Consider the following 26207-nt stretch of genomic DNA (forward strand, 5'->3'; position numbering starts at 1 on the left):
AAAAAAAAAAAAAAAAAAAAAAAAAAAAATTACAAAAGGGCTACAAAGCATGCTAAGCAATATACATTGTGGAAGAAAAAAAAAAAAAAAAAAAAAAAGAAAGAAAGAAATGCATTAAACAATTATCAAATGAACCATTGGCTTAAATAACAAAAAAAAATGATAATAAAATAATGAGTAAGAAAAAAAAAAAAAAAAAAATAGCGGAGAGGGCTGCAGAAACAAGGACCTTACCTCCGAAAGGAAGAACAGAAAAAAAATGGGGGCCCAAATGTAGGAACGTATAAAACATCAACACAACGGTGTTGGCACTGAGGTTAATAGGCGTGTGTATGTGCACCGTTGGAGCGATTGCATTGATTGGGCCACTTGGCGAATACAAACACGGGTGAGTGTGCCCACACAAGGAAGGGGGGTGGTGGGGGGGGGAGGAGCAAGGATGTTACTCTATACACGGAAATAGGAACATGCAAAATGCGCATTACAAAAGTAGGGACTTATGCATACGCACACACTTCTATGCGCCATATTGGGAACACCCCGTGGTGCACGTGTTGTTGTTATGTCAGTAGTAGGAAGGGGAGGTGATAACATATTATATAATCTCCCCTTCCCGACTGGGGTTCACTGCCACCTTTGCAGCAGTGAATGTAGTATGCGACGAGTACACACCTATTTGTCACATCTTTTAATGCGCCCTCCACCACCACCCCCAATACACACATGTAAGAATTTTTTTTTTTTTTTTTTTTTTTTTTTTTTTTTTTTTTGCACCAAACGGAAGAGCTCCTATGGCTGATGTACACATAGGGAGATCATTCATCGTAAAGCAAACGACCTGCAACCCACCACAGTGATTTTGTTACAACTGAATAACACATTTTTTTTCCCCTCTTTTTTTTTTTTTTTTTTTTTTTTTTTGGGGAGGGGGGATTTCTTCTGTAAAGGAGAATCGAATGAGGTAGAAAAGAAGGAAAAAATCCATCCTTATTGTACAGCTAAATAATTTTTTTTTTTTTTTTTTTTTTTTTTTCCAACTTGAAATTAAACCTACATGACCTGTACACCTTTTTAAGGCACAGAAGATTTTTCCTTTTTTTTTTTTTTTTTTTTTTTTTTCATGCACATTTTGCAGGGTGCTTCTTTGCCCTCCTTTACCTGTTCGCTTTGACTCTGCTATTGGGGGCGCCTCCTACGGGTGGCACAAGTGGCCCTAGCACCGCCGTTCCAGCTGCCTTTCCAGCCTCTGTACTTCTTTATATCAAGTACGAACTATCCGTACTTACATTCTCCACGGAGGCGTCAGCGTCCTCCGACATGGAGAGAAGAGTCACCTTGGATTCCTCATCCTGCGACAGAAGTTCTATCAAGTTTTTATGGCTCATGTTTCGCGTGACTCGCATGGAAGCGGAATCTTCCTCTTGGCCCACGACCTCCTCGTATGACTTGGACTTTCCTTTGCTACTTATTTTCCCGTCCTTCTTTTGGATAGGTTGCATCTCCCTCGATGGTTGTTGATTAGCATCTTCCCTCTTGGCTCCGTCCTCCCTCTTCGTTTTGTCCTCCTTCTTGGTTTTGTCTTTCCCATGAAAGGAGGTGCTCGTAGCCCACGCAGGTTCCTCTTCGTCGTCTCCCGCCCCCTGGGCCTTCTCCTTTCTCCGCTCCAGTTGGTACTCCATAATCTCCATAAGTTTGTGTTGATACCCTTGTTTGCGCGTTTTGTCGGCGCGTTTGGGGGGTTCCCCTGCCACTGCTCGGTCGCCCCCATTCACCTCTACATTCTCCCCGTCCGCTTCGTCATCTTCATCCTCCTCTTCCTCATCCTCTTCATCGTCATCCTCCACGTCAGCTTCGTCGTCCTCGTCGTCATCTGCACCGCTCTCCCCGCGAACGTCACGCCCCTCCGCCGCGGCGGAGTGCCCTGTGAGCGACTTGAGCTCTGCCTGCTTCTGCGCCTTTTGTTTAATCAAGTCGTCCCGAAACTCAATTTTACAGCTCATGGCAAAGGTAACAAACAGATCGGATAATTTCTTCAAAACGGGAAAATTGTTCATGTCGTTTATCTTGTAATCAGTAGCGGCCTTGACAGCCTTTACTAGAATTTCATCAGGAACAGTTTCTACACTTTGGTGGTGTGCCCAGGTGTTTACATCCTCTTCTTCAAAATCTTCCAACTGCTCCGAGAAGTTTTCTTCATTTTTCTCGGTGCAGTTTTTAATAGTGCACCTAGTGCATTCAATATTATCATGTGTCTCACAAAGAGTATTCATTCTGTAATTAAAGAGTTTCTTCACATTCTCGTCGGATAGTTGATCTTTGCATAGATTCGTATTGGTAACAATCATGGAGGACAGTCCATCCTTACTTATCTGTCTTTGATATACCTTTTCATCGATGGTACCTGTACAGAAGAATCTATAGATGTAGCAGATCTTCTTTTGCCCTTCTCTCCATACTCTGGCTAGAGCCTGTTTATCATTAGCAGGGTTCCAGTCCGGGTCCAACAGAACCAAACGATTCGAACTGATCAGGTTGATACCGCACCCTCCAGATTTAGAAGAAAGAAGAAATATAAAAATGTCGTTTGAGTGTGTGAAATCATTAATAACCTTATGCCTTTTTTTTATGTTGATTCCACCATCTAGCCGGACAAATTTGTACGAATTCTCTCTACATAGAATTTCCATGTAGTCTAAAGTTTGTGTGTAATTACTTACGATGACTACCTTATCTGTGGTGTTCTGTTTAATCGTTTTTAGGAGGAAGTGTAGCAACTGAAATTTGCAGGACATGTTGTAATAGGATCTGTGCGTATCTTTCCTGCATTCCTCGAGGAGCTTTTTCACCGGTTTGTCATAATCCATTTCCACAGCCCTTCGACGGTCCCGATCGCGCTCTCGATCACGGTCTCGATCACGGTCTCGATCCCGATTGCATTCCCGGTCCCCCTGTGTGTTGTTTTCTGGAGAAAGTTTTCCCGCCGCACCTGCACCACCTGGGCTAGTTCCTCCACTACGTGCATTTGCCCGTTTGGCACCCCGCTCTGGCTTCTTCTCCAATTCCTTCGCGGCCTCCTCAATGAGCTTAGCGAAGGACACCTGTCCGACATCCTTTATATCATTAGCATTAAGAAGGAGAGGATGGTTGCATATCTTCTCCAATTTTTTTATATTGATAAGTACATTCACTCTGTTCGTGCTCTGGTCATTTTTCAATATTCTCTTGTCTTTTAAAAAAAGCATATACAAAGCTTCTTGTATCGGATTCAATTTAATAAAGATGTTAATAAGGTATTTTACAGGTAGTACTTTGGAGAGTAGATTGTTTGTTCTTCTGAGGATGAACTTATTTGTTATGGTTGACAGTTCGGCTAATCTCTCCGACGCGATCTGTTGTTCTTTCTCCGTTGCGTCTTTATCTCTTCCAATTAAGATGGGGTTAGCATATTTCTTTCTAAACAAAATGGTATCGTCAAAGAGATCAGGATTGCATAAAGAAATCAAAGCGAAAAATTCACTTAGGTCGTTTTGTATTGGAGTACCAGAGAGAAGAAGCCTCTTCCTAGCACTCAAATTATAAATGCTCATATAGGTCTTGGTCTTGTCGTTCTTTAACCGATGTGCCTCATCACATATTATCATATCTATGGAGGACTTGTCTAGGGATTCGTTGTTAATACGGAAGCATTCATATGAACATATGATGACAGTGGATTTATAATCATATTTAAATCCTTCTAACTTGCTTAGTATTTTCTCTTTTGCATTGTCGTTAACGCAAGTCACGTTACATCTACCAGGTAGCCATTTATTTATTTCATCGTTCCAGTTATTAATTAAGCTAGCTGGGCATAGAATCAGGCACCTTCTAACAGCGGGCTTTTTATTGATCCCTTGTTTTAGCAGTGTATACAACACAGAAATGCTTTGGAGTGTTTTTCCTAACCCCATATCATCTGCCAAGATACATCCACTTATTTTTTCATCCCTTAGGTTCATTAAGCATTCGAAGACAAAGGTAACTCCTTCCCGTTGGTGTTCCCGCAGGAACTGAGCTAAAATGGGATCTACTTCTATTTTGTTGTTTTCATCCTCATACAAGATTAGTGGTACAAAGTCCTTTATTTCGTTCTCCTTCTGCTCATCCGGTTCTGCTCCTTCAGATCTCCTTGGGATGCAGTTGGTAAGGTTTATCCATCCTGTACGCCTAACCTTTGCGCCCAGAGTTTTCTTAACATATAGGCTTTTGTCGCTCACGAACCCAGGGAGCGGATTTTTAAAAGGGTGAAACAGCGTCGTCTTCTCATTTTTGTCGATGCTCAGGATGGGTAGCAACGTTGCGCGCACCAACGTGATACACGTCCTTTCGGGGCTGTCATCCCGGTTACGCTTTACGTTCCCGGTGAACTTCCTCATTGGATGCGTGTGTGTGGGTGGGGGGGAGAATAGCGTCTGACTGGAAAAAGAGGCACACTGGGGATGCTCGAGAAAAACGCCTCAGTGTGTATAGGGGTATCCCCCAACTTGCGCACACTTATGGGGGTCCCCCCTCAGCTATATACCTCCTTGGTGGACATGCACGCAGGGCTTACTTTAGTATGAACAAAAAAAAAAAAAAAAAAAAAAAAAAAAAAAAAAAAAAAAAATGGAAACTGTTGAGAAGGCTGCCAAGTGAATGGGAAAAATCCCTTTATTGTGGTATATCGTTTTGTACCCTATTGTGTGGCTTACCGTTCGGTCTGGTCTCTCCCACCCGCGAGTCGGCCAATCGACAAACCTTTGCAGAACTTTCGGTCAGGAAAAATAAGCGCTGTTGGGTATTTCTCACTTGAGGGGGTAAAGTAAACCAGGACTTAGTGGAAATTTCCCTTTTATCTGTACAATTGTTGCGGAGGTGCAATACGTGCTTGTTTCCTTCCCGTAAAAATAAAATGTTCCGTTTTTTTTGCGTTACGCCACAGTGTGGCGAATTGGTCTACCACGCGATGCAGGCAGGCATTTGTCAACCCAGTTTGGCTATTTGCTCAAAAAAAAAAAAAAAAAAAAAAAAAAAGAAAAAAAAAAAATACAAGAGAAGGGACGGGACGGGAATGGAAGATAATAGGTACGCTTTGATAACGCCTGGTTAAGCAAAAACCATCGTGCTGGAAGCACATGGAAGAATATTCCGCGTGGTAATACAAACAGAAGAATTTCCCTTTTAAGACTTCTACTTCACTATTTGGAGTGCAACTCTCTGTATACACACAAGGAGGGGAGGTGGGGGAGAAGTAGCCCACATAGAGATGGTCCCCCCCCCTCCAAAAAAAAAAAAAAAAAAAAAAAAAAAAAAAAAAACAAACAAACAAGCGGCTTCATACATTTTATGCTACTTTTAAATGGGTGATCTTTTTAATCCCTCCCCGTCGTATTTCTTCACCCCCTGTCATTCTTCCTCCAAAATGAAAAAAAAATATATATATAAATATAAAAAAATCCGAACAGATCATTCTTACGAAGCATGATGAACTACGTGTTAAGTGTGCAAACTCTTCCCCCCTACACACACACACAAAGACATACTTTTCATCTCCTTCTCTTTTACATCTTGGGGAAAACTCCCATGGTGAATTGCTTCATCCCCGTAAAATGATTAACTGACGGAGGAACACTCATCACTACACAATCTGCATATTCACCAGGAGAGGTAACCCCCCCAGTGGGGGTGTTTCATCGGTAGTATAGCTGAAGAACGTGAATGTTACCGTCCACATCTCCGCAAACCAATTTGTTGTCGACGTTTTGGAAGCTCTCCTCAAACGAAGGAAGATGTTTTTTCTTGCCGTACTGTTTGTACTTCTCCAAGACGAAATCATATTTCTCCTTGTCGATGTAGGAGTTTTCTAACACCATGTGTCTGTTAACGGTTACGTAGTAGGTAGGCCTCCCTATGGGTACCTTGCAGTACGTTTTTTTGTAAATATCAAGATTCTGCTCATATTCAAGGTTTCTATAAAAGGTACAGTTGTTAATGAGGTTGCTTTTTACAATGTCGTAGATATGTAGGTCGTTGTGGTGTGTACAGGAGAGGATGAACTTGTTTCGGTTGTCCAGTTTGATGTTCCTGCGGTGGCAATTGTTCGAGTCGCCTCTGTACAACCCGAGGAGGGTTCCTGCAAGGGGCGGGGGGGGGATGAAGAATTGCACTCAATGGGGTACTACTATACTTATGCGAGTATTGGCACTCATGGGAACATTCACAGGTGTGCGTTTGGGTACACACCCCTCCCCTCCTTACCGCTGTTCTTCTCCACCAACTTGACGTTGTTGTCAATGCAATTCACACAGAAGTAGTTCCTGTCGTTCGTCACGTCGACGCTGAGGATCGAGGACTTCATGTCGTAGCTTAGCATCTTCCCCATCCTCAAGTCATACACTCTCAGCCAGTTGTCTATGCTCCCCGTGTAGATTTCATGTTCCTCCACAAAGATACTGCTCGATCAAGGAAGGGTTAGTTTACGAGCGTGAGTGAGTTGGTTTAGTAAAGGTCGGATTTGTATACTAACACATGCCTAGTTAACTCGGTGGGCATGTAAATGTTTTATTATTATTATTATTTTTTTTTTTTTTTTTTTTTTTTTACTAACTCTGAGATGGAATCCCGCGCTTCCTTGAAGATCTGCAAAGGGGTGTTCTTCTTCTTGTAATCCCTCTCCCTAAAGTCGTACACAAGGACCGAGTTGCTTCTGCTACAAAAGAGCAACTTCTCATTTAGGCTCAGTTTGATTACGTTAACCTTGTCTGTGGGGGCGAGGCGGTGCAAAGAGAAGTAGAGTTATGTTGTGCGAGTTGTAGGATATTGCACTGTTGGCACTCCTCATGGGTGTCGTTCGCGCGGTCGTGCGGTGGGACAACGCCGGTGCTCATCGCATAGTAACCATTCACGTGCAGCCTATTTAAAACCTTGTTCGAGAGTGTGTCCCAAAGGTAAACGTGGGCATCATTTCCTGTGGTGTGATGGGGAAAGGACAATAATGAGTTCTCTGCAGGGAGGGTAAACGTAACGGGTGGTGTATCGGGAAGTAAGACTTTGTTGGGGCATTTGCATGGAGACCGACCCGCTGAGAAAAATTTCGTATTGTCCCGGAACAGGGCGACGTCGTTTATGCCCTTTTTGTGAACATCTGCAGGGGAGAGAAGGGAGGTGCACCGTTTGGGGTAGACCGTTTGGGATGACCATAAAATGGAGAGAATGTCACTGGGGACACATAAAGGGGGCAGTGACCCACTTTGCAATACCTTTGTAAGTGTTTATATGTAACTGTTTGTTCACATTCCAGAGACAAACTGTGTTGTCCAAGCTTGAGCTGACGATGTAGTTCTCATCGTTGCTAAATACAATCTTCGTTACGCACGCTGTGTATAGATGGGACGTGAAGGAGGAAATAACTCATAGGTGTTTCGGGCGGCGCAACGTGGGTGGATGCAACAGAGCCGAGGTCTCGTTTATCCACTCGCACATGGAGAAATGAGCAAGTAGGCGGGAATGTGCCAATGTCCTGTGCACTTTTGGAGGCGGCACCTGCTCAACGTTAACAGCTCTCCTAAAGTAACCTTTGTGGCCCGACAGTTTTCCAACCGTTTTTGCAGTGAGATCAATGTCCATAGTCGGGCGTTCATTGAGAGGCAACCTTCTCACCCGAGTAACATTGTGAAAGGGACGGAGGAGGAGAAAGGTTCGATCGCCGCGCAACGATGAAGTGTACGTGCACAGGTTGTCGTTCTGCCTGACCAACGTATTTTTTTTTTTATGAACAAAAAAAAAAAAAAAAAAAAAAAAAAAAAAATTCAAAATGGCTAGCTGGAGGGGGTCAACAGAATGTGCCACTGGGAAGAGCTGGGAAGGGTGGCTTCACACGCATCTACATGTTTGCTTAACTGCAAAATTGTCGACCGGCATATCTGCTTGCACGCATAGACGTCATTTATAACTTATGATGGGAAGCCCCACGTCCCCCCCAACAGGTTCAGTTATATATTTCTCGGCAAAATGCCACACCACGGGAAATACAATATACACCATACTATTCTGGAAGGGCGAAAAAAAAAAAAAAAAAAAAAAAAAAAAACTTTTGAAGCTTTCCCACCTTTTTTAAAGCGTCTCTTTTTATAACCCCATTTGGGAATACCCACTCCATCTGCTGAACTGCGGATGGGAAGAAAACTCGCAACGTCTCTAACACCCACAACAACCATAACACCCTCCACGTTGAATGTATTCTCAAATAATTAGGAAAAATACGTTTCTATATGAAGATATGATTGTGCACCATAGTTGCAGGAAACACAGCGGTAGTGGGGGGGAAGGAGGGGCAAAAAAAAAAAAAAAAAAAAAAAAAAAAAAAGAAATAGTAGCTCCGTCGCATAAGTAACCAAGAGCGATTTTAAGAGCATATTGTAGTGTAAGCTAAATTTGAAGGAAATGATCCATTAGGGGAAGAAAAAAAGGGAAAAGTGGAAAAATGAACGTTGCCTTGTCTAGTTTGTTCCTTGTGCGGTGCCGATAAGATTTTGGGAAGGGCTCTCCTCCACTTTTGAGAGATTGCGTACAAGGGGGCTATATATGTATGCAGCCCTGCTCGCTTAAGTGAAAGGTATGTCCATTTGTGTTATACTCGGTTCATTTTGTATGAAGAGAAACCTGGTTGCTTTCCGTATGAGAGAGTCACTAAACCATTTGGTCGGTCTAACACACCTTTGGATGATTTCCCCTTCTGGCGCGTTATACTATGAAGAGGCACATACATTTTTTTACAACTCCCACAAGGTGTGTGTGTGTGGGGTGGAAGTTACACATTCAGTTGGCGCTACACGCAATAAGATGTTCCGCACGCGCATACGCATGTGCACACATGGGGCAAGCGGTGGAATTCTCGCGAGGGTCTTCTCCCTCCTAATACGAAGACGCATTCTTCGGAAAAAAATCGCAACTATTCTGTTCAAATTAATGACAAGGGGGGGAATTATTTTACCTGTATGAAAGTATCATTTTACATTACCACTTTTTTTTTTTTTTTTTTTTTTTTTTTTTTGTATGACTGACTGATCGTGTGGTGCTTCACTTGGACTTTTTTTGTTGCACCCTTTTTGGACACCCCTAGGGGAGGAGTAATACGTGCATGTTTCCACTTCCTGAGGAATGACAAACAAATTTCGTTGTCCGTTTGTGCGTACGAACGTTTGCATGCCTCTTCGCGGGTGAGTTTGCCTTGCCCCGAGCCTATCAAACGCAGAAATACTGGCAATCACCCTGTGCACGAAAAGTGGGACTCACCCATTCCAATGAAAAAAAAAAAAAAAAAAAAGACGGCAAAAAATAAAATAAAATAAAAAAACAATTCCCGTCTGCCCATTTGAAATGAAAGCTGTTTCCTTTCTTATGTTTTCTTTTTTTTTTTTCCGCTTTTTTTTTTTTTTTACGTTTTTTTCTTTGCGATAAGACAGCATGTAACTGCTCATCCGAGGGATTGCCCCATTATGCATCCACATTGATCAATTTTTTTTTTTTTTCTTCCTCTATGAGTGTAGTTCACTCATCTTGGAGAACTGCCAAAAAAAATCCAAGTTAGGGGGGCGTTTTTACGTGATCGTAAGTTACCCTTGAAGGGTGTTGATGAACTCATTTCCCTGTGGGAAGGAGTCTCGACTTGTGCATTTTTGAAGCACTATATATAAACAGGTTTCTGTTTGTATCGATTTCCCTTGTGTGATCATCGAACGAAATTTTTTCCCAGGTTGGAATTCACTTGAGAGGGAAATAAAAATATAAAAAGCTCCATCGGTGATAGGCACATATTACACGGACTAAGTTGGGCACTGTTTTGAAGAAGGTGTAGAGAGCATCCTTCCGCACGAATCGTTAGACAAAAAAAAAAAAAAAAAAAAAACGATAGTGAATCCGAAGCATAGATGCTGCCACTGCAGGTGGTGCTGATCCAAGGAGAAGATTCTTCACCACGTGCATGATAAAAATGTTCGATATAAATGAGCCCTCGATCAGAAACAAGAGGGATACGGAGTCTGAGAAGAAGTCGGACGACAACGTGTCCATCTACAACAGCGAGGAGAGCATGCACAATTTCGGCAAGGGGGGAAAAGGGAGTAGCTACTGTTCTGGAGAACGAGGAAATGCTGATAAATTTAAGTTGCACGACGGCGAAGATGATCACGCTGAGGTGATCAGTAAGGGAAGTAGCAAAAGCAGTAGCAAAGGAAGTAGTAATGGTAAAGGTGATGATAGCGAAAACATTGGAGATTACTTTGGAGGGAGGGACTCCCTGTACAACAAAGGTGAAGGTAAAAAGAAGGAAAAGAGCCTGATCCGTAATGGGAGTGAATTTTTCATAAGCGAGGATGAGATGAGAAGTAGCAACATGAGCACCGATATGAACAGTGACCTACGAAAGGCCCAGAGCAAAGTGCTAGTTAGCAGACACAAAACAAAAAAAAGTGGACAAGAGAGAAATAGAAGGGAAGGCATGCGGGCATACAAGGCCGATGATATTTCCCCTCTGCAAGAAAACAGTTTTGTTGGAAATCGGAATTTCAATCAATCGCTGAACTTGACAAAAAATGATATTATGTATTTCTGCGAAGGGGGGAGAATGTTGAAGAGGGATTTTGTGGAAGGAGGGATGAGCAAATCTGGGCTGAAGTTAAATATGGGTGGAGGAAATCATATCAGTGGTGGGACACACATGAGTGTTGGAACGCACGCTACAAGCACAACCTACCATGAGGATGGTCCTTTGTTCAATGCCGCAAAATTAAGAACAGATCGGGAGAAGGTGCAGAGGAATCCAAATCTGGGATGCAGCTTGAAGAAGGCCACAAGGAGCGGGGGGTACGAGGGGGAAACTCGGACCAATAGCGGTGATGGTGACGGAGACGACTGTGGCGACAACTGCAGTGATAACAGGGCGGGAGGGCTACTCTTTGCCGAAGTGACGAAAAGATCTATGGAAGTAAAAGGCAAGTGCATTAACAATAACACAAAAATAAAAATAAAACGGCTATGCGAAAAGATAGAAGGATTTGAAAAGGAAATAAAGAACGAAATTTTACAGAAAAAAAATGTGGAGAAAGAAAAAATCTTTGTCATCAGGGAAGCCATTAATAAGTTAGAAAAAAATCTGAATAACGAAATAAAAAAACGAATTGAACACAACAGAACCATCCAGAGCATTTTCTCCTCCGAGATATTAAAGGTGCAGGAGAAAATTGAGAATGTCGTCAAGGACAAGGTGGACGAAATTGAAAAAGCCATCAAGGCTCTGGACAATAAGGTGGATACCATTGCCAGTAACATAGAAAGTGAAAAAATGAAGTGCATCCAAAATTTGGAAAAAAGAAATAACAGTATTGCTCGTGATTTCTCCAGTCTGCAGGCTGCCTTTCAACAAGACAAGGCGAGCAACAAGGAGAAGGAGAGTAGCATTTGCAAGAAGTTGGAGGAGCTTGAACGGAAATCGGAGAACCGGATCACCGCGGAGAAGGTGAGTGCAGAGCGTGTGTAACGGTACAACGAGCTGCCTACTTAACCGGCTACTGATAAAGTGTGTTTACCCTACCGCTAACCAAACTGCATCCCTTTTTTTTTTTTTTTTTTTTTCTTTTTTTGTATTTTCCCGTAGAATATTCGAGACAACAAATACCAGGAAATAATTTCTTACATCGAGGAAATCAAGCGAGAGAGGAAGGGGAAGAACGAAAACTTCCAGAACTTCGTCATGGAGGAGATCGCAACGATAAAGAACGGGTTGATACTGGAGTCACAGGCTCGCGAGGCCGCCGATGATGATATCGTACAGGCGGTGAACCACTATACGAAGGCGTTGCAAGATTCTCTGCGCCTGATCAATTCGAATTAAGTGGATCGGAAGAAGCAAATTTCTCCTGATTACCAATCTGTGTAGACCGTCCATAGTGATCTGTCTGATGGTTCGTCCACACCGTTTCTGTTTGCCATTGCTAATTATTTTTAATTTTTTCGTAACTCCTCACATTATTTTTTATTTTTTCCACCAATTTGATCGCTTCAATTTGTTTGCGTTTGTATGAGCAGGTTAATTTTTTTTTTTTTTTTTTTTTTTTTTTTTGTGTTGGGTTGGCTAGATGCAAATGGGCTTCGCTTTATTTGCTCCTCATTGCTCTTCCCGGTTGCCATCGGGATTAATCCCCCTCCAACATTTTGTATGCTTGCTCAATGTTGGAGGTTTCCCTCATGCAGGACATCGTTCACAAGATTGAACCACACACAATGTGATGCGTAGGGTTTCCTCATGGAAGGCAGTCCTACTACAAATTTTTTTTCTAAATCTGTTGGAGAATTTTCTGCACAAAGTGGGTTCATTCCTCACCCATTCGATGATTTGTATAAGATTGTATGCCTTCCAATGGTGTTATCTTCCCATCCTGCTCACGTGAAGGGGTTCCGTTGTTGTACCAACATTCCCCCCCCCTTTTGGTGCTACTGTGGGTAGGTGAAGCTTAACCTTTACAATATTTTCCTTCTTTTGTTTCAACGCGGAAGGTACATTTTTGTCACAGGCAAAAGAAAAATTTTCTCTCATTTCCGGCATCAGGAAAAAGTGCATGTGGAAGAAGCGGCAAATTGAGATGCGTCCTACAATATCGCATTTTAGTTGGTTCTCTGCATGCGCTCCGATCGGGGGTTCCGACTTGCGCGAATTGAAAAATGAGCTACGTGTTGGCAGAAAATGTTCCTACAATGTAAGCATATTTTATTATTAATAAATATTTTTTTTCTCTTTCTCTTTTTTTTTTTTTTTTTCGTTTTTTTTTTTTTTGCTTCTTTATTTTTATCCTTTTTCCTTTTCGCTTATTTGTTTGTTTGTTCTTTTGTTCATTTGTTTGCGTTTTTTTTTTTTTTTTTTTTTTTTTTTTTTTTATGTATGATAGATTGATCTTGCGCGGCTCGTTTCCTTTCGGCAGGTTCGCTCTCCCCGCGTGACGTGCGAGGGGAGATTGAGAGTCTGGAAAATTTTACAGGAAACGCGAAACGTACTTGAGATCGCATAGGATACCCTCCTACAGAGGATCGAAGCGAAGGGGCGAAGATCCATGGAGAACCTCGAGGACGCATCGACAACATTGAGTGGGGGGTTGGGCGAAAGGCCGCGAGTGAAAAAAAAAAAGGTTATGAAGGGGGGAGATCTGAAGAAGCTGAAGAAGAAAGAAGGACTTGGAAAAAAAAAGGCGGCGATAAAAATGGCAAAACTAATAGAAAAGGGGAAAATCCCCGCCCTGAAGGGGGCAATGAAGAGGAAAATGAAGCAGAAGAAAAAGGCGATCGGAAATGATAACGATTGTGATGGTGGCGATTGCGGTGGTGACGACTGCAGTGGTGACGACTGCAGTGGTGACGACTGTAGTGGTGACGACTGTAGTGGTGACGACTGTAGTGGTGACGACTGTAGTGGTGACGACTGTAGTGGTGACGACTGTAGTGGTGACGACTGTAGTGGTGACGACTGTAGTGGTGACGACTGTAGTGGTGACGACTGTAGAGATGAGAAGAGGCGAAAGAAAAAGTGCAAAGGGAAGAAGGCCTCCAAAGGGAAAAAAAGCAAGAGAAAGAGGGAGAAGACCGAGGACGAAGACGACAACGATGACAACGACTGCAACGACTGCAACGAAGATGAGGAGGAGGAGGAAGACGGGTTGGATTTACTCGAACATGAGGAAGTTATCCTAGAGGAGGAAAAACAAATGAACAGGAAAGGGATAACCAAGAAGAACGACCCGTCGGAGAATTTCATACAATTTTTGAAGAAATATAATGACCAAGGGGAGATTGTCACGAAGAGGGGAAAATCTCTTTTGAAAAACAACGATGAAGAGGAGGGATATGGATTCCCCCCTGAAGACGCGGAGGCACAGTCATACCAGTACCTCGCCCAGAGGGACGACGTATACAAAATTGAGAAACCATCTGAACAAGTAAATCTTTCGGACTTCATCTACACCGATGATGTCGTATCCGGAGAACAGATAGGTGAAGATATAAACATGCTGACGAGTGGACAAAATGAGAAGGGGAAGTTATCCACTCACATGTCCATCCTGGAGGAGCAGAAAATAAACGAACACTTGGCGTATGTAAATAATGTGGAGCTGATAAATAAAATGAACAGGTCGTTCTACGTGATAAATAATGCGCAGGGGGTGCACTTCGGGCATGGAGGGAAGAATGGACAAGTGCAGGTGAATTCGGAGGAGTTCCTAAATAAGAACCTCCTGCGACGACGCGCCCGTGTGGGTGGAAAAAACAGTGAAAAAGAAAACGAACAGCACGGCGAAAATGGTAGCGAAAATGGTAACCAAAATGGTAACCAAAATGGTAACCAAAATGGTAACCAAAATGGTAACCAAAATGGTAACCAAAATGGTAACCAAAATGGTAACCAAAATGGTAACGAAGAAGGCCACGAAGTATGTGGCGAAGTGTGTGGCCAGGGAAGTGGCCCAATGAGTGGCATGCCCCCCTCTAGCGCTAAGCAGGATGACTCCATGACAGCCCTGGAGTTCGAAGTCGAGATGCAAAAAAATCTGAAGAAATCGAAAATGCTCATTGTGTCGGATGACATGTTGAAGACGGAGAGGGAGAAAAAAAGAGATGAGCTAAGAAAAATTGCGCAATTAAAAGCGTTGTTATTAAAGGAGGAGAAAAAAAACAAATATAAGAAGAGGATTAAATCCAAGTCTTACCGTAGGCATTTACGAATGAAAGAGAAGAAGGAGGAGGAAAAGATATTCGCTAAGATACACGCAGAGCACCCTGACCTGGCAGACAGTCTCGCTAATTATGAGAAGGAGTACGCTAAGAAGAGGAACTTAATAAACAACGTAAAGAAGAGGAAAACCGTGCGACTACTCAATCGGTACAAAAATGAGGAGCTGAAGAAACAGATGCTGAGGAGCTTCCAGGCTGAGAAGGAAGAGAAGAACATGCTGAAGGGGATCATTGAGAGGGCCGTTTTGGAGGAAGAAGACGGAAGGGAAAACATTCATGATGACAGTGCAAGCAACAATGATGAAGAGGCAAGTGGCATTCTTCATCTGGATGATAACTCAGATGATGAACTAAACGCCTCCTCCTCCATGAGCAAGAAGAACAAAGTTAGGAAGGAACTACAAAAAAGGAACCTTGAACGATTCTCCTTTGTGAAGAACGCAGAGGAGAGGAAACGAGACGAAGAATTGTATCAACAGAGAAAGAGGCTTCTGGATAAGATGGAAGGGAAGAAGGATGAGAAGGATCCCATGGAGAGTTCCTCCTCCGATGAAAGAAGCGACGCCGAGAGGGCTCGCCTCCAATTGGGCCTGTCAAACGAGGTGCGCAGGTCAAGCGGGAAGGAGGCCTCAAAGGCGAGGGCGCAACTAGCCAAAGATTCCGACTTGGTGAACGCGTTGCGGAAGGGGGGCATTTTGGGCGCAGAGGAGAGGCAACAAGCCACTATGGAGGAGGAGCAACAAGCCACTACAGTGGAGGAGCAACAAGCCACTACGGAGGAAAAACCACCCATTGTAAGGGATCTCGGCGACATGAACGCAATAGATGCGATTGGTACTATTGATGCGGTTGACTTGATTGACGACGGGACAGTGATGAAAAGCTTAGGGGAAAATCTGAGCATGTACAATTTAGAAAACGAAGTTTACGAGGATTATGTGAACATTAATCCAGAGACAGCTGAGGGGAATGTGCCCAGGGAGGATGATGAGTTGATGGAGTTGAGCGACGATGAAAGGGTCACCACAGAAAGGGTGAACGAAAGGGAATGGTGCAATTATGAAACGTTACTTGAACTGGAAAAAAACAAAATAATGAAAGAGAAGGAGATTATTGAGAAAAAAAAAAGAATTCCAGTACACACCATTAGTGTATTCAACAGGAAGGATAAAAAATATGAAAAATATTTTGTAGACAAGGTTCCTTATCCTTATGAGAAGGCGGATTATGAGAGGACACTCAACATAAACTTAAACAAAGAAGTGAATGATATTTCGGCACATGCGAAACTGGTCGCTCCTCGGTTGTCGAACCGGGTCGGAAATATCGTTTCACCTTTGGTGAGGAATCCATTCGAGATTGCGCGTATCTTGACGGTCAAGCGTGGCAAGAATAGGAGCAAGTTGTGAGGTGGTGGATTCACTCGGTTGCGTAACCCCGCTACTGGTGGGACCAATCCGAGCCTTTTTACTTTTTTTTTTTTTTTTTTTTTTTTTTTTAACACCACAACTGAGAGGGGCTAGTTTATCTGGAGACCCCACCGCTGTGCACCCCGCTAACCGATATCCTAACCGATATCCTAACCGATGTCCTAACCGATATCCTAACCGATATCCTAACCGATGTCCTAACCGATATCCTAACCGATATCCTAACCGATGTCCTAACCGATATCCTAACCGATATCCTAACCGATGTCCTAACCGATATCCTAACCGCCCCGCTCCAGGTTCTGTCTAATTTCGGCTGTGTGTTGGTTAAAGTAGCGGTCGAGTTTTTTATTATACATTTTGTTCCTCTTGTTGATGTAATTTTTAAAAACACCATTATCTTCTTTCCTCTTCCGACTGAGCTTCGAGCGGACCATCTCCTGTTTTCTGCAGAAGCTGATGACATTATTTTTGTCCCTCTCGGTGCACTTGGATGTGTCTGTAATTAGCAAATCCTGTCCGTAGAAACTTTTCCCCATTTTTTTTTTTTTCTCATCATACAGATTCCTATTTATAGAAAAGTTGAATTTCATTTTTTTAAAAAATCTCTTATCCCTGTCCACTTCGATTAGCTCTTTTTTGTTTATCTTTTTGGAGGCGCCTTTTGCTTGAGCGGCGCTGGTAGTGTAGATGGCCGGGGCATCTTCCTTATCGTCGGTGCTACTGAGTGGATCATCACCAATGGGTGGATCATCACCAATATGTTGATCATCACCATTGGGTGGGTCTCCGTCTGCTTGACCCGTGGACCCATCTCCCCTTGTCGGCCTCCTCCTACACGCATTGGTAACACTGGTATTCTTCTCATAGTGGTAGCACGCATACTCGTCTGTTTTCCCTGCGGAGGTGCCTCTCGCGGGGAGGTATCCGATCGACCTCTCCCGATTGGCCTCCATTTGATTCAACCCCTTGGACTGGTTTATCTTGTGTTCAATTTCCAGGAGTCTCTTCTCCCTGCTCGTCATTCTACGCGGAGGGTACTTCACTTCCTCCACCTTATTCGTTGCGTCCACCTTATTCGTTGTATCTACCTTATTCGTTGTATCCACCTTGTGCGTTGAGGATGTTCTCTGCACTGCTCCCACCTTATGTGCCTCTCCCTTCTGTACCGTTCCTACCTTTTCCACTGTATCCCCCCTGGAGAGTGCGTCAATATCGGAGAGGATCCGATTGAGCAGATCTATCCCTTTCTGCTTCTCTGTCTTTTCTGATTTCCCCTTTTTCTCCTTGGCCAATATTTTTCCTAGGGTGTCCGTGTACTTTCCCTTAATGTATGCCTCCCTAGGACCACTACCATCAGCACTATCGTAACTGCTATCATCGCTAGCTCCGCCTGTGTCCACCGCCTCGGTCATACCGGCAGTGGCAAAGAGATTATCAATGTACTGTTGCCTGGAGGAAATGCGCTCCCCCTTGAAGACAGACTCACTCACCTCATTGCATTCGGATATGTAGATACAGGTCTTCGGTTCAAAGTTGTTTGTTACTGGAATTAGCTCGATGGCCCTCAATACGTGCATATTTTTAACGACTCGACCGATGATGGTATTTTTTCCATTGTATTTATGAACGGGATTTAGTGTAATCTTAAAAATAGAGGAGCAACGTTTGGGTCCAACCTGGACCATAGTGAGTAGCCCTGCATTTGTATGTCTCCTTTGGGAATTCTCCTTCTTGAAATTTGGGCCGAAGATGCATTCCACTTGTTCGTACTTTTCCTTACTGTTCTTCCGTCTCGACGGAGGGATCACCTGTCCACTGGTATCATGCGTAACTTTACATCGTAGATAACCGCTCTTTATGCATTTGTTTTTTTTAACCTTCTCGATAATGCAGTGCTTATATGATAGAGATTCTCCTGAATATAAACTGTGGTACTTGTTACCTCTACACAAGGAGAGAAAGTTCTCCACTGAGTTCCTTACCTCTGGATCATCAAACAATTGGATGTATACCTTTCCAAGCACGATACTGTTTATCGACAGCTGGAGGTAGACGTATTTTTTTTTCCCCATTTTGTGAGATAAACGAACGACTACATACCTTCCTATACTTAGCCAAGGTGGGATGGGGGAGAGGTGACTGGCATCCCTTTGTAAGTTCTCACTTGGGGGTTAATTTTTTTTTTTTTTTTTTCCTCTCTTGGGTAGTCGCCAAGCCGGGAAATTGGCGAACACTATGCTTTCTTCACGCGGGAGAAAGTCAGTGGACGTACAGCCCTGCAGGCAACTGGGAAAAAAAAAAAAAAAAAAAAAAAAAAAAAAAAAAAACGTTTGCCTGGGAATATACATTTGTGTGGCAAACGTTGCCCTGTCAAGTGGGGTGACCCTGGATGATCATTTTGCGGCATTCCATTCTGTTGGAAAATCGTCGCGATTGCGTTGCCAATTTTTTGCCTATATTTTTTTGCCTATATTTTTTTGCCTGTATATTTTGCCTTATTTTTTTGCCTATATTTTTTTGCCTATATTTTTTGCCTGTATTTTTTGCCTGTATATTTTGCCTATATTTTTTGCCTGTATTTTTTGCCTGTATTTTTTGCCTTATTTTTTTGCCTTATTTTTTTGCCCGCATTTTTTGCCGTTGCGTAGAACGGCACGGGCGCGGAGAGACAACTGGGTGACCTCTCCCCCCGCGATGGTGTTGACGAAGCGGTATGAGTACTCCCCGCTGGAGGAGATTTTTTTCCCGAAGCGAACTCCAAACGCGCAATGTTACTCCGATGAAGATTTATCCGTGGGAGATAAAGGACAGAAGCGGAAGGTCAACCCCCCCAGTTGTCAGCAGAAGAAGACGCACCTGAGTGGACGAAGGAATAAAAACGTGCACCCCGACATCAACCAGATAAAAGACGAACTACTGCAGCCGGAGCTCTCCCTAGAATTATGCCAACGGAAAAAAAATTACTACCTTAACACGAGACACGCAAACCATGTGCAGAGCTACTTTTTTTTTTATGATTACCGCAAGTGTTTTCTGAACATGGATGGGAAGATGTTCATCGATCGGCACCCCGTGAGGATATGGAGTGAGCCCTCAGTTGCATAGTTAGCCGTTCGGTTTTACCCCGTTACGTGGATGCTACTCGCCCCTTACGTAGATGCTGCGCACTCGTTATGTACCTGTTCCTCCCCCTCCACCTGCACAGACGACGACAGGAAGCGAGACGAGAGGCTGAAGAAAGCTATCCCCGTGCAGAACTACAACTCGTTCATCTATGCCTACAACATATAGGTGTGCCGGGTACACCAGGTTGAGAAGTATATTCCCCCCCCTCCTGGAGATCCGAACGGGTGGTTCCATGGAAGAGATGACTGCACACGCTTGTCGTGGCTGGCAAAATTTCGTGCAAACATTTCTATATCGAATTAGCGGTGCGCCTGTGCGCGCCGGCAGAAGGGTGTCGTCGGAAGTGAAGAAAAACGGAGCGGACGTAAGGAGGAAGAAGATGGAGATGGAGATGAAGATGAAGAAGAAGAAGAAGCAAGGAGCCATATAACGAGGCAAAGCAAAGCGAAGAAGGCGTACGCCCTGCAAAGGCACAGGGGCACACACACATCAAGGGAAGGAGAAAAAAAAAAAAAAAAAAAAAAAAAAAAAAAAAAAATTAAATTAAATTAAATTAAATTAGCAATTAGAAATTAGAAATTAGCAAATAGCAAATAGCAAATAGCAGGGGAAGTACACACACACAAGGCCTGCGCGGAGATTCGCACTGGAGTAACACATCACTGGCCACCGAGTGTCCATGAATGAATGTTTGTTAATCACCCCTGTGCCCTACTCATTCGGTGGGCGCTTCTCGTTTATACTGTCAATCTGCTTGGCCTTGGTGAATTTCTCCAACTCGTTTTCTAGACCCTCCTTGCCCTGGAGGAGCAGGCCCACGGGGATTCTGTACCCAGGGCTACATCCCTTGAGTTGAACAATCAATTCGTTTTCCTTGCGCAGGGTCCTGAAGACCCTCATCAAACGACCAACAGATTGAACCTTTTTCCTGAGCGCATCGGATCGATCCTTCGACGCCTGTGCATCATCGGTGTGCATGTGAGTGGGTTGCTCTCCGTGGGTATCGATCTGGTTAGTAGACGCAGCACCAGCAGAATGAGATCCATCCAAGGTTTCCTCCTTGGAAGGTGCATCACTATAGAAGCATCCATCCTTGAAAAGGGCTTCCTTTCTCTGAGAGGAGGAGGAGGAGGGTCGTCCCCCCCCTTCGGTAGAGTTACCCTGCCCATCCATTGCACCCGCATTACGGAGACTTAGTTCTTCCAACTTTATATTATTCTCTTCAATGTAATTAATAATTTGCAGTACCTCTGTTGGAAGAACTATATCCTTCACTGCATCATCTGACTGATTCACGCTGGAGTTTAAAATAGAGTAAAGCATTTCTGTAACTTTTTCACTGACAAAAGGAAGGGACCAGGTGAATAGATTCATAAAGTTAGGTAGGTGATAAGGATGTGGTGAAAAACTAAATTGTTGTATGTTAAGGGTGTTGCTATCGAACTTTAAGACCGCTCCTTTATTGTTGTATACATCACAATAATTCGGAGCTGAAAAAATAGTGATGACTATAGGAAATCCTGTTTTCAAATTCGTTTGGTGCATTTTGTATCCTTCCAATTGTGCTTCATGTGCTCTTATGATGGAGAGTAATCCGTTTTTCTCCAGGAAGGTCGTAGCAGCATTGTATCCAAAGAAGTAGCTACACCCTCGAATGTCATTTGGGAAGTACGACTCTGTCTGGATGGTATGTTCCTCCTTGTCTTCATCAATTGGATCAGACCATAAAATATCACAGAAAATACCTGACCTAGGGGGTTCTTGAAATCTTGTAAATGAACATATCTGATTTAGCAATACTAGTTGTGGAGATAACCCTCCATGCACTGCAAGGAACTTTCCATTTATTACAGCCGACAAGGGGATCGTATCGAAGGATTCCATGAAGGCATAGTAAACTACCATATCATATTTATATTCACACTCGTCTCGAAAATTAAAGAAGGATGTCATCTGCCTGCACTCATGATTTCCCCTTATTAACCAAATTTTATTTGGATAATTAATTTTTAAGGCGTAAAGAAGTAAGAGTACTTCTATACTGAAGGATCCTCTATCGACATAATCCCCGAGAAAAAGGAATTGTGTGGTTTCTGGATTTCCTCCCACTTCCAACAATTTTAGGAAGTCGTAATACTGTCCATGTATATCTCCGACAATAGTTATTGGGTCTTGAAGTCTCAATAAGTTTGGCTCGTTGCTCACTATATCGATAACCTTTTTTATTATGTCTAGACAATCTTCCTTTCGGATACGCCCCTCCTTCTTTAGATGGTCTCTTAACGCCTTGTAGTCTGGCGGCTCATCCGTTCCGTTCGGGTAGAGGAGTTCCAGGCTCAGTGGCTAAGAGGAAAAGGGGGGGGGGGGGTTATTATTGACATGGTGATCACATTAGTGACAGTCGTCATCACGTTAGTCATGGTGGTGAGAATTTTTTTTTTGCCAAGGAGCCGCAGCTGTAATGTGCGATCCAAAAAATATATATTATGCGGCGCGGAAGGGGGGGGGGAGGGGGAAGGAGGTAAACTTATTCTAGGAAAGTCGTCCTTTGCAATCATCTGGACGGAGAAGAGGCTGAAAAGTGCGTCCATCACAGAGGCTCCTTCACTTATCTGCACCTTTTCTTCTGATACATCTGCACGATGGTAAATCATCCCGTATGAATTTCCTCTAACCCTTCTTTCTGTAGTTCTCCCCATTTAATTGATACATTTCGAATGGTGTTCCTTCTCCAAATTTCCACGTGAAGAGCAACCATCAATAGGAAAGCACCTGACTACACCTACTGGTGTGTTTTACACACTACTGTGGAAATGTTACACATTGAATTTTTTTTTTTTTTTTTTCAAAATTTGTCTATATTTTATTCCCCTCCCCCGTACGATGACCAATCTGGCTATACCCCGTTCGTTCCGTTGCAACACACAGTAGAGCCCCCTCTGGACATTCGCAGCGTCACCATGGAGACTTCCCCTCCATCCGCTCAGGTACAATCAGGGGTGCGAAATCTGGGATCCCTTCTCATGCACGCGGCGCGCGGGACGCAGAGGTATAGTGATTCGTCAGCTACACGATTGAAATGTAGTACAGCTAAGCGCCTCAAACTGTTACCTTGGCTGGTGGGGGTTCCACATCTTTCACTTGTCTATCGTTCTTAGGATTTGGTAGAGGTTCCATTTCTGCAAAATTGAGGGTTTCTTTTTTTTTTTTTTTTTTTTTTTTTTTCCTTCTTCTGCTTATTGAATTCTGCAGGGGTAAATAATCCTGACTGTTTTTTTACTTAAACACATTAATTTGGAAATTTAAAATAACATAAAAAAGTGAGGCATCATATTGACATAGGGCGTAAAAAAAAAAAAAAATAAATAAGTTATAAGGGGATGATGCGGCGGATAAACAGGGGGGGGGTGAGGAGTAAGACGTACGAATGACATTTGAAGCTACTAAACAAATGGGGAAAAAATAAAACTTTTGAATTTGGCAAGCATAGAAATGTAGGCATTAAACGTGCATGTGCGTTTTCTGTTCGTTATTTTTTTGTTTGTTTCTTCGTTTCCTTTTTTTATTTATTTTTATTTATTTTTTTTTTTTTTTGTGTTCTGTGTGTTTTTTTCTTTTTCATTTATTATTTTATTTTATTTTTTTTTTTTGTGTGTTTTTTTTTTTTTTTTTTTTTTTTTTATTTTATTTTTTTCTGTGGTGTGTAAGATGGGTTCTTTTTGTTTTATTTTGCTTTCCTTTGGCCTGCTCTGCTTTTCTTCATTTTTTTTTTTTTTTTTTTTTTCTTTTTTTTTCCTACTTTGGGGAATTGAATATACCTGTTTGAAAGAAGTAGCGGAGGAATTCGCCGCGCTTTTGTGGGTCCCCTTACTGGGCACAAATTTTAGTGGGGTAGGAAAAAAACGGAGGAATTCTTCACGAATGAAGTTGCCGCCCGCGTATATGCGGCGCATGTGAATCTGCGCACTTGTGAATATATGGACATGCCACGTACACACATGTGTGTGTGTGATGAGTGAAATTAGAAAGGAAGGTAACCATGTCATTCATATGTTTCGACGTGGGGAAGAGCTTCCCCCCTCCCCCCTAATAAGTGTGAACTATTTTTCGCTGAGCATTGGCGAAGATGTGTACCTGCGCAAAAGAGTACCTTCATGGCGGTTAAGCAACAACTGTTTTGCCAAACACCATTTGTTGCGTGCGCTTACCCCTTCAGTATGAACACATCTTCCATTTGTGAAAAAAAAAAAAAAAAAAAAATGGAGATAAAATGGAAGGAAGGCTTCTTTTTGAGAGATCGAAATGTTGGATCGAGCTACACTTCACCATCGGAATAGATGAATTTTTTTTTTTTTTTTTTTTGGGAAATCCTTACCACGTTGCCACTTTTTTATTTTTTTGAAATTCCCCCACGTATACCCCATAAGTGTGCGTTGATGCAACAGTGATAGTACCCGTTTAGCGAAAGGTGCGAGTGTAGAGAGCCACGAAACTGCTTCAACCAAAACCGTAACGAAGCCGCAATGTGCAGAAAGTCGTTCGCGCGGGGTGGACAGATGAAAAGTGTTACCATCCGGATGAATTTCTCCCTCCGATTAGGGTGACTTTTACTTGAGGGATCAAATGCCCCTATAGGGGATTTACCTTACCGCATAAGGGGGGAGGGGGAAAACGTCGCCATTGGACAGATGTTTCAAAATGTGATGAGGTCATATCGTCCAAGTGGAGAAGAAGAAGGATTCTTCATCGGATGGTTACATCCCTCGTCAGTTGGGGAACGAATAACAAGTAGGTTGATTCCTTCAAGGAGGTCGACCTTCCATTTTTAAAAAAAAAAAAAAAAAAAAAAAAACGTTCAAAATTGAGACACAAATCTTTCTTGGGAACAGATGTTCATATGAAAATAAGTAATGGGTGTATTCGTTTTTTAACTTTTTTTTTTTTGTTTTTTTTTTTTTTTGTGCAGGGAGAACAAGCTATGGGATATGTGTGTATAGGTTCGTGTGATCTCTGAATGAATACAACCCTGCTCAGTCATATGGTGGTGATCTAGAGTTAGTTCTGCATGCACATACTCTTTATCCTTGTTAGGTTCTTTTCGAGGTCCCTAATTAGTCGCATTGCTTGGGGGTCCCTCAGGAAGGAAAAAAACTGCACAATGGGTAATGTAGGAAAAAAGAGATGTCATGGAGTTGGTGTAGCAATGAATGTAGCGGTGATATTATTTTTGGCAAGTGGAAGCACATTACATGTTGCTTCTTTTTTTTTTTTTTTTTGTCTGCTCTCATCGTCCTGCGTATGTGCGTGTACGTACCCCCTGGTCAAGCAAATCGGAATGAATACACCCCCCCTCAGGCGAAGGACAAATCCGAGTAGACATGTCTCTACAAAAGTGAGTGAAGGAGTACACGCATTCTTCCAACTCACTTAAGTGAAAAAAGAACAGACGTGTATTCTTGGTTCCCTTTGTGAACACATCGAAGTTCTGTGTCGGATTATATTTTTCCCTTTGTAACTCCACGCATGATGTTGGCTTCGTTTTGGAATGTGCGATATCTTTCTTTTGCGTTGTTTGAGCAGATTGGACGCATCGTCTAGCGAGGTCCTTGTTGCACAGGGAGTTGAAGGCCTTGTCAGCGACTTGTTTTTTCAGCTGCTCAGAGGGGGGGGGTTACAGAGGTAGGCGTGAAACGAGGTAAACGTGTAAGAGGTAGGTGTGAGCACTACCAACGCGAAGATACAACTTGAGCGATACCTCGTAAATATGCTGAAACAACAGCTGGCGCTCCTCCCGGTGGGAAGCAACCGACTGGGTTATTTTCATTTGCAGCTGTATCATCAGGTCCATCTTCTTCAAAATCTCTTCAAGGCATAAAAAGTTGGTCTGCTTGTGCTCCAACGTATTTTTGTGCGTTTCCTGGATCAACTCCTTCCAAAATGGGGCGATCGGGTTTTGTTTTTGTTATTTTATTTTATATATATATATTTTTTTCATAATGGAGATATTGTGTTGAATAATGGGGAAGGTGATCATTCTGTTAGCATCATCGTGTAGTTATTACCTGCATGAATCCCCTTCTCGTAGCCATTCCTAGTTCTTCAAGGTTTGGGATTGAAAGAGCGGGGTGATTGTCTTGGGGTTCCCCCACGAATTGTTCTTCGCCCACTCCCTCCTTTTTATTCGAATGTGGATTTTCATTCACTTCTTGGATGCCTGGGTAATCATCTGCATGTGCTTGCACTTCTCCACAAGCAGTCAGTGCGTTACCGTTTCCTCCGGAGAGAACTGAATTCCCCGCTTCTGCGCGCAAGTGGGAAGCTAAGCGGGGTGGTAAGAAAAGGAAAGAAAGTTATAATGCTCGGTGGTAAGACAGAAGCACGGTTACAGCAGTGAACTCTCCGGAGACTGACTCGTGAGGGAGTCCAACTCGAGGATGTTGTCGTAAATTTTGGAGCTTATTTCCGGGGCCTCCGAGAACGTGGGCAAATCAGTGTCCCCTTCCTTTTCCATTTCGTGCGTCTGAAATTTGGGCACGCCATTTTTCCGAAACAGGGCATTTTCGCCTGATTCGTTCATGTAAGAGTTGCCCTTTTTAAATAATTTTTTTTTTTTTTTCATAATCCGTCAGGTAAATGTGCAACAAAAATGAACATTTTGCCTGAACCGTTCAGGTAAAAATGTGTGGCTAGTCAAGTGTGTGCATGAAATGGTTTTAACACTAAAGTGTTTCTCCTTATGTGAACAGGGGTATAGACAAGTCAGCGACAGTTTGGAAAACTTCGAAAAAGGAAGTCAACATGCATTTGTATATGTGTATAAGAAAGGCTCTTTTTTCTCGGTCTGAGAAAGGGAAT

The 26207-nt window shown here is 42.9% G+C and overlaps 8 protein-coding genes across 8 annotated transcripts; 3 read left to right on the forward strand and 5 right to left on the reverse strand.

Annotated features, from left to right (window-relative positions):
- Window positions 1-1256: 1256 nt before the first annotated feature.
- PKNH_0115500 (DNA repair and recombination protein RAD54, putative) lies at window positions 1257-4415 on the reverse strand (the record flags this gene model as incomplete). The annotated part of the gene is made up of 1 exon (XM_002257609.1): window positions 1257-4415. One exon carries the CDS (start codon window positions 4413-4415, stop codon window positions 1257-1259), a length of 3159 nt encoding a protein of 1052 aa, XP_002257645.1.
- Window positions 4416-5708: 1293 nt separating this feature from the next.
- PKNH_0115600 (mitogen-activated protein kinase organizer 1, putative) lies at window positions 5709-7644 on the reverse strand (the record flags this gene model as incomplete). The annotated part of the gene is made up of 7 exons (XM_002257610.1): window positions 5709-6151; window positions 6277-6470; window positions 6626-6779; window positions 6917-6985; window positions 7097-7162; window positions 7278-7394; window positions 7593-7644. 7 exons carry the CDS (start codon window positions 7642-7644, stop codon window positions 5709-5711), a joined length of 1095 nt encoding a protein of 364 aa, XP_002257646.1.
- A 2365-nt stretch (window positions 7645-10009) lies between these two features.
- On the forward strand, window positions 10010-11908 carry PKNH_0115700 (filament assembling protein, putative; the record flags this gene model as incomplete). The annotated part of the gene is made up of 2 exons (XM_039113764.1): window positions 10010-11533; window positions 11672-11908. 2 exons carry the CDS (start codon window positions 10010-10012, stop codon window positions 11906-11908), a joined length of 1761 nt encoding a protein of 586 aa, XP_038969385.1.
- A 1213-nt stretch (window positions 11909-13121) lies between these two features.
- Window positions 13122-16202, forward strand: PKNH_0115800 (U3 small nucleolar RNA-associated protein 14, putative; the record flags this gene model as incomplete). The annotated part of the gene is made up of 1 exon (XM_002257612.1): window positions 13122-16202. The coding sequence occupies one exon, from the start codon at window positions 13122-13124 to the stop codon at window positions 16200-16202; it is 3081 nt and encodes a 1026-aa protein (XP_002257648.1).
- Window positions 16203-16504: 302 nt separating this feature from the next.
- PKNH_0115900 (peptidyl-prolyl cis-trans isomerase, putative) lies at window positions 16505-18298 on the reverse strand (the record flags this gene model as incomplete). Its single annotated transcript, XM_002257613.1, has 1 exon — window positions 16505-18298. One exon carries the CDS (start codon window positions 18296-18298, stop codon window positions 16505-16507), a length of 1794 nt encoding a protein of 597 aa, XP_002257649.1.
- A 622-nt stretch (window positions 18299-18920) lies between these two features.
- On the forward strand, window positions 18921-19517 carry PKNH_0116000 (conserved Plasmodium protein, unknown function; the record flags this gene model as incomplete). Its single annotated transcript, XM_039113765.1, has 2 exons — window positions 18921-19311; window positions 19432-19517. 2 exons carry the CDS (start codon window positions 18921-18923, stop codon window positions 19515-19517), a joined length of 477 nt encoding a protein of 158 aa, XP_038969386.1.
- Window positions 19518-20063: 546 nt separating this feature from the next.
- PKNH_0116100 (serine/threonine protein phosphatase 2B catalytic subunit A, putative) lies at window positions 20064-22529 on the reverse strand (the record flags this gene model as incomplete). The annotated part of the gene is made up of 2 exons (XM_002257615.1): window positions 20064-21695; window positions 22464-22529. 2 exons carry the CDS (start codon window positions 22527-22529, stop codon window positions 20064-20066), a joined length of 1698 nt encoding a protein of 565 aa, XP_002257651.1.
- Window positions 22530-24407: 1878 nt separating this feature from the next.
- PKNH_0116200 (conserved Plasmodium protein, unknown function) lies at window positions 24408-25929 on the reverse strand (the record flags this gene model as incomplete). The annotated part of the gene is made up of 5 exons (XM_039113766.1): window positions 24408-24503; window positions 24667-25005; window positions 25108-25281; window positions 25415-25671; window positions 25764-25929. 5 exons carry the CDS (start codon window positions 25927-25929, stop codon window positions 24408-24410), a joined length of 1032 nt encoding a protein of 343 aa, XP_038969387.1.
- Between the last annotated feature and the right edge of the window lie 278 nt (window positions 25930-26207).

The sequence above is a fragment of the Plasmodium knowlesi genome (genome assembly GCF_000006355.2).
Source record: "Plasmodium knowlesi strain H genome assembly, chromosome: 1".
Lineage (NCBI taxonomy): Eukaryota > Apicomplexa > Aconoidasida > Haemosporida > Plasmodiidae > Plasmodium > Plasmodium knowlesi.